Source organism: Callorhinus ursinus, unplaced genomic scaffold, assembly GCF_003265705.2.
Source record: "Callorhinus ursinus isolate GAN/ISIS: 27379988/994484 unplaced genomic scaffold, GSC_fseal_2.0 scaffold11, whole genome shotgun sequence".
Lineage (NCBI taxonomy): Eukaryota > Metazoa > Chordata > Mammalia > Carnivora > Otariidae > Callorhinus > Callorhinus ursinus.
In genome coordinates this window covers 38,435,186-38,447,219 of record NW_027397073.1, presented here as the reverse complement: position 1 = coordinate 38,447,219, position 12,034 = coordinate 38,435,186, and the positions used below count along the sequence as shown (strand labels likewise).

Sequence of the window (12,034 nt, the reverse complement as noted above, 5' to 3'; positions counted from 1 at the left end):
CTCCTGGAGGAAGTGAGAAGTGTACTAATGAAGGTTTAGGTGCCCTCAGGGAGTAGTCACACTGACAGTTTATCAGTGGCAATTTTAGAGAAGGGATCAGGGAAAGAAAATGAGGGGGTTGTGAAGACAGCGTTTTGAGTAACTTTGGAGGATGTTTTGCTAACCTATTTGGTGTTTCTTTCCTCGTGGTGGTATTGGTCTTGTTTGGAGGTTTTCCAGTAGCTAGTCTGTGGTTGCTCCAGCGTGACTGTACATAGGATGGCACCTTCATCTGGGTGTTCAGGATCAATTTCTACCTGACAGCCATTCCTTAGAATCTTGCCGATGAGGGAAGGGAATTCTTAAGTATTCTGAAACTTAAGTATGTGAAAATTGTATTGTTTTAGTTACATATGGAAGAAAATACGGAGGAAAGAGAATATTCTTCACAGTCAGAAATGACCATCGGCAGGATATCAGACATCCTCTGCCCACGCCTTCCTTATTCTCCCTGCTTTCATCCCAGCCCACAGCGTTCATGAGAAGTATGAGGGACTTCAAGTTCATGTGGGCTGGACCTCAGGCCAGCATTTGACTTGTCAGTCGATTCAGTTAGATACTCTTCTAATAGTAAATGTCCAGAGGGATAGGAATCTCAGGCTCCTCCTTTATATTTGTCTCTGTGTTTTGATAACCTTTATAGTCAAGAATTTTTTCCTTATGCTGAAATCTTCTTGTGCTTTTAATTAAACCGACTTTCTCTTTTTTTTCCCTGATGATGATGAACAGCTGGGCATCATGTAGATAGCACCCCCTTCATCTTAACTTCTCCAAATGACTTATCCCAGCTCTTTCATACATTTTTGGTTTACTATTTTCTATTTCTTTTACCCATTAGGAACCTCGTTTTCTTACATGCTTCCTCTTGAACTGTGAACCTTGTTCTTGTGTAAATGGATTTTGATCAGTTTTAATAGCCTGCTTTCATGGAGGAAAAGAAAGTTTTCTAAGTGCTGATAAAGTAACCAATTTAAGTGTACTTTCCCCTTCTTTTCTTGTGCCTTGAGAGAAATATTCCAAATATAGAGATAAAGATTGCAAAGAGAGTATGATCTCATAATAAAAGCAAACTCCCTCTCAAATAAAATCAGAATTAAAGGTATTCCCTCAGTTACTCATCTTAACTAGCCACTGTCTAATTTGTTAGTTTATAATTAGTATATATGAACAAAGCACCCATTCTTTAAAAAGTAAAGTACTTTTTTCGTTGATGCCAGATAATCCATTCTCTCCTTTTTAAAGTGACAGTGTATAGCCATTTCTCAAACAGTTAACCACCTTAGTACATTATCTAACTCCTTTTTATTATATACTGGAGTTATCTTTTACGTGTCAAAGTATAAAGTACTTAGTAGTGATGCCCACAAGTGGAGGAAGCACTTACCCTTGACCTGTACCAACCTTTTAGTGATAATCTTCTTGCCTGCTTCTTGCTATTTCTCATTTTCTAAGTGGATTGCTATATTTCTGTGTCGATGTTTCAGGAACCTAATGCAGTGTAGAAGATCACAGGTTTTGTGCCATATAACAGAAATAGCTTCCACTGTTTTGCCCCGTGCAAGCAGTTTATTGTGTTATTGTTCTCCATAATTCTGAGAGAGGAATCTGTAGGAAGGGTTAGGTGGTGAAAGGCAGGTACCTATAGGATAAGCTTTTCCTATTAAATATTTTTATTTCTGGTTTGAGTTTCTCTTTTCTGAGTTTAAAGGGATATTTTTATGGATATCCAGAGATATTAGTATAACTGAATGGCTCCGGTGATAAATTGAGTGCCTATAGGAGGGATTCCCGTAACTATACCTTCAGTGTGCAGATGTTCTTCCTAGTTAACTGTGGAGCTTCAGTGTCCTGTCCAGGGCAAACCAAAGTGCCTGTGAACCATTTGTGGACATTGCAATGAAATTGCAGTCTATCCAGTTCCATGATATCAGATGAGCACCACTTGTAGCCTATGATATCAGCCTGATTACATCTTGTTAGGAGCATGTTTTTACTGATAGAAATTGCTAGTATAATTATCATCTGATTCACCATTCCTTTTGTTTTATTTTGCTCCCTTTTCTGCAACCCTCTTCTGACTAAGAAGAGGGCTTTATTGGGCTAATGAAGCAAGATATAAAATACGGTAAAAATTTCAGTTATTCTAGCCATATTTTATTCATAGATGATAGTCTAAATGTTACCGAGTATCAATACTTCAAATGTTTAGACAGTTTCTCCCTTGAAGGTTTCTTAGGGGAAAATTGTTACTTTCATTATTTTATTGCCAGTATTTCTCTATGTAATTGTTGGCCTTTCTTGGAATCTCAAATGCTTTGAATGTTGTCTTTTATGACAATGAGGGAAATCGTTTAAATCTCAGTATCTATACTATCTTGGAATAAGGAATGCTTTTAGAGAAGGTAGTTCTCCTTAGTCTGGATCCAAAAAGGATTAAGGAATTACCTTTTCTCTGAAAGAAATGGAGTCCAGGAAAGATTTTGGGGTCAGATGGGGTTTGCCTGGTCCTCATTAAATCATTTTTAACAGTTTTTGGCATGTATTTTGTTACTGTGTATATCCAGAACATCTGATATGAACGATTTCAATGTAAGTATGATACATAAAGTATACACAATCCAAACATAAGCTTCTTTGATTATTTGCCATCTGGGGATACTTTTGAATTATGTGCTTATCGATCTTTCAGAACAAATTTTAGTGATCACCGGTAGGTTTTCGTACACTTGGTTTTCCTCAGATAGAATTAATAGTTCTATACCATTGTTCTTAGAAAAAATAAATTAAAAAAAAAAAAAGCTTTATCGTCTCAAAGTCAGGTCTTGGGTTTTATTTGCTTTTGCTCCCCTGCATTTAATACAGTGCTTGGCACAAAGGTGCTCAGCCAAAATTTTGCACCTGAATGAATGATTCATAAATAAATAAGATTCCTCTAAGTCTCAGTTCTCTTTTAAAATGTGATTGAATTCTAACTGTGCACAGTGTTCTGTGCTCTTCAGTTTATATCTTTTATTTATAAAAACTGTATTAAGCCTATAATGTATGTCAGGATTATTTCTACAGAGAACTATTTTGATAGCATCTAGTTTGATCAGAAAATTGAAAGGGAATAATTGGAGGGAGAATTGATAGAAATGAAATGGATCAAAGGCTGTTCTTCTTCCTGCCTGGATTAGACCTGTGAACACCAGTTACCTCTGAGAGCCTATTACTTATCATGTGGTTTAGTGGGGCATACAGCAATTAATATCTTCATTGTAGTGACTATATTGTGTGCGGATCCTGGTCTGTGTTGTGGTTCTGCCCTCACATAGCTCCTGCCATTTCAGATAAGCATTGTGATTTCTAATTTTGGCTTTTAAATTATTGTTTATTTAACTATGCAAAATCCCCAAACTGTGGCTTTCCTCTTAAAATAAGGTAACAAGTCAGGATGGCAGAAGGAAGTTTATTTACATTGAGCGGCAGGTCATGTGACTTTCCACGAACATGCATAGGATGTTTTGTGGTTTGGTTTTCATATTTTCCCTAATTGATTTTAGAATGATTTAAAAAAATTTCATAAGATAAAAAAATTCACTTTATGTATGCTTTTCCACAATAATTAAACTCTGCTTTGCTGACTTCCCCTTCCATGAATTCTTATTAAAAGCAGTAATTGAATGTTAACATTAAAAATAGACCCTTTAGATACATTTCATGAAAATCAAGTTTGACGATTTCATTTAATAAACATTTATAGATCAACTGCTCTGCACCTGTCTTTGCACCTAAGTGTAAGTCCCTGAGTGGCTGGACTTGTGGGTGGTGAGGCAGACAGAAGCACTGTTTGCAAAGAATGCCGTGAATTCATATACTGAGTTCCAAGGAAATGTGGGAAGAGGAGGAGTGAGTCCACCTCAGAGACAGGCATAGTCAGGAAGGCTTTGGGGGAAGCTGTTCCAGGTTGGTCTGTCAAGATGAATTCACCAGGCAAAGAAATGGAGAAGGGTATTTGGTGAGGGACAGTTGGAGCAAGTACAATAAATATAGCAAGTCACTGTGTTCAGGAAACACAGCAGGGTCTCAGTTGGTTGGATCATAGAGGATGGGAGTTGGGGAAGCAGACAAGATGTAAGATGAGAGAGAGACAAAGTCAAGGTTGCATTCTAATTTCTCCTTTCTTTGTGTCTTGGTTTAAAGGTCAAAGCCCTCTTGTACACTTGTCAATGGATTAGTAATTACACTTTGGGGGGGGAGTAGTGCCGATACCTTATGTCACTCAACCTTAAAAGATATGAGCTCTAACCCGTATTTTCTAGTTTGATCACATTTTCAAGTTGAAGGGTGAATGAAAGGGGAGCGAGGAGGACAACATGGAGACTCTGAGCGTCAGAAATCCAGTCTTGCTGGACAGCTACCAGTTTCTCTAGCTTTCAAGATGGTCTCATGATGATGTGGAATCTTCCATCTTTCTTTGGTCCTGAGCCTTCCAAATAGAATATTTTGGATGGGAGGTTTGGGAATCTGAGTGTGAGTGAGAGTGGAGGTAGTTGAGCAACAAATACTGAGAACCTCATTACCTGTTTGAATACAAAACAAGCAGATTAGCTTTTAACTGTGTCTTTGGCTTTGCCTAGTTTTGGCAGCCAAGCAAAATGTAGACAGAAATAGCATTTCTGTACCATTAAAAAAAAATGTTTCCTTGTCTTCATTTTGTCCACCTACAGAAAGGGCAGGCAGTCTTGTGGGGTTTTGAGGTATAAATCCTGGCATTCGTTTTGTGATCATGCCAGTGAAGTTAGAAAAAAAAAAAAAGCCCCATTCTTGTTTGATGCCAAAAAGATATCACTTTCTAAGCTGCCTGTCAGTGTTTGATATTCATTGGATAAAACATCTGTCCTAATTCTTCAGTTTCCTGGTTTCTGTTATAATTTCACATACAGGGCATTTCCCTTGGTCCTTTCTTTAACATTAATTTTTCTTTGGCTTGTATTTCAGAGGCCAAACTCAGTTCCTTCTATAAATATTCAGGCAACTGTTTAAAATGAGCCCCACATTATTTATTTATCACATTGTTATTAAGAAAGCTGCAAGAATGAAGTAAAAGTGAAAAACCGTATGTTTTGTCAGAATATGAATCTGCATGAACCTCGACAGTCCAACTAGTTGGTGTTTTTCAACTCAGCCACCCTCATCATATATGTGGCAAAAGAATGAATAAAATCACTCATACACCCGTCTTAAGGGTTCATTTTTGTCAGCACACACACACACACACACATACACACACACACCCCACGTGCATGTACACACACACACACAGGTGCACTGTTTGGAACTTACGGATTACATTGTGCATTTTATTATTTCTTGACTTTTTTCCTTAAAAATAGGTATTTGTTTTTTTTTAACCCAAAGGAATACTCATTTGTAGATTTCATTTTCTATTACATTTACTGTTTTTAGAGGTTCAATAAATAGTTGATCAGAAATAATTAGGGAAACATGGTTTGATCTGGGGAAGTAGGACCAAGTTCCAGAAAAGGGGATCAGGGAAGAAATTGACTATGTAGGAAGGAATTCTCATGATGCTTCACTTGAGCATAGGATGGAATGTAAGATAAAGCAAAATAGAGGTAAGTTAAAGAAAAATGAATCATCTTGAGAAAAACCTTTAAGGGATTGCTTGATGGCTGTTTCATTTTATTGTCCTGCCCTCCATCTGAAGTTCTGGGCCCCAAATTGAACCAATTCTTCCTTTTGGAAACACTAAATATATGTGAATCACTATTAACTTGGTGTAATAGTGAATTTAAATCAAAATATGCATTATATCTTCTGATACTGAAATAGGTATCATGATACCCTATGGTTTCCTAGGTCAGAGGGAATAGAGCAAGTTATAAGATACCTGTTCTGCTCAGGAAGGAGGGCTAATTGTGTACTGCTTACTGTCGCAGTCAGATGAATGTGGGGCGGGGGGCAAGGCTTTCACTATAAACAGACTAATTCAGCATCTGTCATTTTTTGATTATGAATAAAAGCACTTCCTAAGCAAATGGGTAAATTTGTTTGGATGTCCAGTATGTAGAAGCATTCTCATATTTTCCCTAGATTCCCTAAAATCCACGGACGGCATTTGGTGCTCCTTTTTAACTAATCAGTAAGTTTCCATTTGTCAAGGGGGAAATAATACTCTAAGAATGTGAAGTAATAAAACATATTTGCTAATGCCCACTTTACTTCTGGCTGGGCTTATTTGGCAACTTTTAGGTCTGTTCAGTTAGAATCATTTGTCCTCTCTGCCACCTTCCTCTCAATTCCTCAGTTTGTCTCACCTCATAGAGACTTCAGAACATTAAAAAGGCCATCTGTGTAATTACTGTAAAAGTAAATTTATCTTTGGAATGTAAACCTATGATTAATTTCTGATATTTCTTGATGAGTAAGATTTGGCAAAGTGTTACCATTCACTCTAGTGATCATTGCAAGGAGAAAAGTCTAGGGAGCCATACGTCATGAGAGCAGTGTTATAAAGTGTTTCTTAACTACAGTGTTTAGACTGTTTTAAGGAAAAGTATTGTATGGAATCAAATAGAAACAAGTCACCTGATGATTAATTTGGAGACTTCTCTGACTTCGTCCATGGGCAAATCCTTCGGCTTCTTCAACCCTAGTGTTTCCTGGGCCAATGACTCTCACCCACAGTTCTTAACTTTTTCATGTCAGTGGTTAAATGACTTGGTCTCCCTGCCCTTATTAACCTCCTGTCTCAGTACCTTCAGGATACAACTAAATTAAACTTCTTTAGACATTGAATTTTCTGCATCAGTTCTGGGCTTTGAGGCCAAATATTTTAATATGGGTCTGGCCATGGCTCTTAGCTCTGCTATTTTGTTGACTGTGTTACTGTGGGCAAGTTGTTGAGTCTTTCTGAGCTCTAGTTTCCTCTCTCCAAAACAGAGGCAGTACCTTTCCATCTTGCAAGGAAGCAGCAATGAAGGGGCAGGGATGAAATGCGATCACATATGTAAAGCGCTTGGGATTAATAACTAATAATTATTGTTTAAAACTTGTTCATTTTGTTTAGTCCTCAGGAACTTAATCAAGACTTTCTGTCTTAAAACAAAACTTGACTCTTTTTTCCCAACATTCTCTTTCATGAGCCGCATTTTTATTTCTAGGCAACATGTGCTTGAGTCTATCTAAAGCAGCTTGAGTGTTCTCAACACTGTGCACGTGCATATGCTTCCATTTTTGACTAGAATAATTTTTACTCCTCCACCTGCCTCTAAAGCTCAGGTCAGAATCCTCTCAAGTTACTGTTCCTTGGAAAATTTTCTTGGATTAGTGTTAACCCTGGTGCCCTTAAAAGTCATATTTTGAGCTTTTCCAATATGTTCTCAAGTTCTTTTTTTCCATCTAACTTCCTCTTGCCTCCTGCCTTTGACATCTGTCTCCATTCTGACACCAATCACAGTGCTTCCTTACTTTGATTTTCCAAATAATGCCTTCCCCTCTGGTGTTCACAGAAGAGGGCCTGCATCTCTGTGGCCAGAGTCATGCAGCATTCAGCCTTGTCTTCTCGGGTGGAACGTTTGAGGGCCGAGGATGAGGGCCGGCTATAACCCAGGTTCCACAGAGCCGAAAGTGAATGTGAGCCCTTGTCACCCATGTCAGGGAAACATTGGTTCTTCTAAAAAACAGCCTCTTTGAAGAAAATGTCCTCTCTAGAACAGGCAACAGGAAAGCTTGACTCTGGCAAAAATGGGCAGATTATATGGTTATCTGCAGAGGGCATGATGTTCTTGAAAATAATTGCCTTAAATTGACATCCAGCATCTTGGCTTTTGTTTTTCCTTCTCTGTGATAGGTGACTTGGCCTGTAGGACAAGATAAACATGTCCCAGTAGGCCAGGGAGTCTGTAGAAGGAGGGCTGTTAAATGGAAGAACACCATGACGGTTGACAGATTTGAAACAATTTCATAAATTTACATTGTTTCTTCAAAAGACTATGCATTGCTCAATCTGCATATTCAGATTTGGAAAGTATCTACTGACTCCCAAGTCTTGAGGCAGATATTATGCTCTTTTTTTGTGTGTCCGCACAATAGCCCTATGACATAGGAATTATCATCAATTAGTGGGTAAGGAGACGGGGGAGTAGAAAGGTTACTTGTAACTGTGACCACACGGTTATTAAGTGATCTCTTCTCTCAAATCTAGATACTCTTCTTTTCACTGTGCCATTTGGCTTTATTTTAGGTATCCATTTTCAACTGGAGAGAAGCTCCAAGTGAGTTAATTACGGTGGATATAAAAAAAGGAATTCAAATTAGTAATATCATTATCTCTCTCTGTTTCTAGTTTGTGCGAAGCAGGTAACTGATGAAGCGTCTTCCACTCGAGATTCAAGCCTTACTAACACAGCAGTGCAAAGCAAGTTGGCGTCTTCCTTTCAGCAACACACCAAAAAGGCTCTTAAACAGGTAAAAGAGCTAGCATTCGTTCTTTGTTCGACCTCCTTAAAGTAATGGGTGTGAGGTAGAGAAGGTGAAATCAGTAAGAGCCGTCGCCAGAAAGCAACAGAGATGTCCTGAATTCAACCACTTCCATAATATTCATACGCTAATTTTACTCTATGCTAAAAACTAGGAGAGGCTTGGCTGAGAACCTTAATGTAAAATAGAAAAGGGAGAATGTACTTGGAACCATAAAAACTTATATTAAGATTTTCTTGTGTGAGGTTTATAGTAAACATTTTGGGTTCCATAAATGCATTGCATATCTTGAAAATGATGTCTCTGTGGCCTCATGCTTAACTGTAAAAAATAAACAGATAATTTCTTCCTTGTGACTGAGATGCATTAAGTTACAACTAAGAAAAATAGGAATTGTGGCTTACTTTTATCAAGAATGTCTACCAGTGTTTGGTGCTGCGTGGAGGTTAATGTGCAATATCATCTTGATATTACCTAAGTGGTCCTGATCTCTGTGTCCGTGCGCCGAGATGGTGATGGGAGGGAATGGCTGCAAAATTGGCCGCTAGGCTCTGAAATACCCTGGTTTGAATTCCTGCAACTCTGAGCAAGACACTTTTCTTCTCTGAATCTTGAATTTCATCTCTAGAGGATGTGGAAAATAATAGTACCTTCCACATGGGAATGATCTGAGAAGTCTGTGAGGTGAGACATTGAAAGCACATGGCAGAATGAGTGACCCCTGATAGCCACTCAGTAGATGTTAACTATTGCTGCCACGCCGGCAAATTCCGAATTGGGCATGGAAGAGGGAGGAGGAGACGCTATGCTTAAAGGGGACATGGCATGACTGTAATGTGGTCGAGAAGTGGAAAGCTTATATATGTGACCGTTCATGTGAAAATTCATGATTTTCCCTTGTTTAACTGCCTTCCTCTTCCATATTTATTTTGCTCTTTCTATGACAGCCCCCTCCATCCCCTTACCAAGCGTAGGAATAGAAGTATCATTCTAGTGACATAACAAGAGAAGCCATGTTTAAAAAAAAAAAGTTAATTTTTTTAAGTCTCACTAGCCTGTAAAGCTTCTTAATAATCTTATCCAGTTTCCTAGACTTAGAATGTCTGCCCCTACCTCCTCCTCTTCTTCAAACAAGGAAACTTAGGAAAGAAACTCAACACTTTTGTACTGAATTATGTTACTTTTCTATTCTGTATTAATTATTGAAATTGCAGTATTTCCTTTCATTGGTATTATATTTAAGGTAATTAGTGTTACATCAAATAATCTTTGGTGAGCTTGCCATTAATATCTTGTGAAATGTTTTAGACCAAAGAACAAAATTGAATTCAGTGTTGAGATCCCTTTTTAATTGATGAAATAAAGGATGGATGACAGTAGGGAAGTCCGGGAAAAGGCTTATTCAGGCAGCAAATGGAATGCAGATAATAAAATACTAACCAGGAGAGAACAAAGGATACAAAGCTGGATACCGGTACTTGTAGCATTTAAGAAACATAGATGCAGTCATAAATGAAAGTCATACTTCTGAAAGGCAGTGATTTAGAAAATGTGTACACCATGAAATATTCCTGTACGTGAATGTAAAGATAAAGATTCAGATCTATGTCTTGTCATGTCTCACTATTTTTTACTTTCTCCATTTTGGTTTCATATCATTTGAACATTTTTTACAAGGGCTAAATCATTTCACAACTTTGAGTTAGTGTTTTTGTGTTGTTGCAGAGCATGTGTTCATGGAAAGTGCCACTTGCTTGCTTAGGATTTGAGCCTTGTTTTAAGAAACCTGTCCTATAAGCTTCTTAATGTCCTGGAGGAGCCGTGTATTAATTTCTTAAAACTTCGTATGGTATAACCAAATAGCAAATTAGCTACTCTGGGAATATGGCACAATATGTAGCAGATATGCTAATGTTTGATTAATAATCAAATTCATATTGGAAATACATTAGAAAAAAGCTGCTCTTGCAGAATTTTGCCCAGATTCCCTGTAATTGCTGAATTTCTTAAGACAGCATTTCAAAAATTGACTGAACATGAGGCATTTTAAATTGTAGCAGCCTCAGCACATCTGCAGCTTTCTTTTCTTTTGGGTACTTGAATGGCTATGACCATGTAGAGTTCTTTGTAAGTGTATACATGCATTTGTGTACATACATATTATATGTGTTCTGCATTCGTGAATATATGTTTTGTGTGTATATATGCATGTATAAATCATCTCATGAATGTAGGGCCAGCTGAATGACCCTAATAACAGTTACATTCGCTGATATTTACTTTTCTGAATTCTAGACATTCCGGCTCTGTATTTTATATATACTATGTCATTTAATCCTCATAGAAATCCTTTAATGTATGTACTAACATTCCCAGTTTTCAGGTGAGGGAAATAAGGCCCAGAGAATCTAGATTACTTGCTCACAGTTGTTCAGCGAGTACATTTTGGAGATGACACTTGAACTCAGAATCGTAGTTTTAGATTCTTCCCTCTTAACTGATACTGCCTTTTAGCATATGGTATGTAATATGATAGGTGAATTTTTGACATCTGAAGAAATTTACATTCTTCGGTATTTGTATAATGTAAGGAAAGCAATACAGCATAATCATTAAGAATATTATTTTTGAACACAGACTGTTTATGTTCAGTATCAACACATGTTACTGGCAGACACTCAAATATATCATTTATATAGCTCTTATCATTTTACTAGAAGTATATTCTGGGTCAGTCAGCCTTCAGTAATTCGACTGTACATTGGCCAGTGTAGATTCTTAGAAAGAGGTAGTTGGGAAAAAAAGATAAAGTCCAGTAGCTTTATAAGCATAAATGTAGTAAAAAAAATAATTTAAAATAAACCTTCATGCAAAATAAGCTAGACATAATTTCTCAGATCTGAGGCCCCCCTAGCCACCCGAAGCATGTTGCCATAGGAATGGATCCTTTTACTTTGCAATACTGTTATAACTGCAATATAATTACAGGCTGGGCAATATGGAGGCTGTAATGTCCCTTGACTATTGACATAGAATATTTTCATTGCTTCCAAATATTTGGGTCCATTTTACTTTCTGATCATCAAAATGTTAGTTAACATCCTATGTTAGATATAATTGCATGAATAATATATTGTTATCTTAGTAGATTTTTTTTCTGAATAAGCATATTCCAAATAAACATATTCAGAAGCCTCTAGAGAGTAGCAGCTTGCTGATTATTACTTTGTTCCCTGTCTTCTTTCTGCCTTGTTATTTTAGTTATAATGACTCTAAAAAATAAGAAATGATTAGATTTTGAATTTTAAAGAAGGATAATTAAGAAAGATTAAATTTTGGAAGTTTTTAAACAGCAGAATCACATGAAAGATTAAGGAAGGGTGAGTTCTTTTTTTTTTTTTTTTAAAGATTTTATTTATTTATTTGAGAGAGAGAGAGAATGAGAGATAGGAAGCATGAGAGGGAAGAGGGTCAGAGGGAGAAGCAGACTCCCTGCTGAGCAGGGAGCCCT

General features: G+C 37.3%; 1 protein-coding gene across 1 annotated transcript in view; it reads left to right on the top strand.

The window, feature by feature from the left end:
* The window catches only part of ASXL3 (ASXL transcriptional regulator 3), a 179,698-nt gene that overhangs the window by 75,007 nt on the left and 92,657 nt on the right, over window positions 1-12,034 (top strand). Inside the window, exon 6 of the mRNA XM_073898362.1 lies at window positions 8,390-8,511. Coding sequence (XP_073754463.1) covers window positions 8,390-8,511 — 122 coding nt within the window. The remainder of the gene's footprint in view (window positions 1-8,389; window positions 8,512-12,034) is intronic.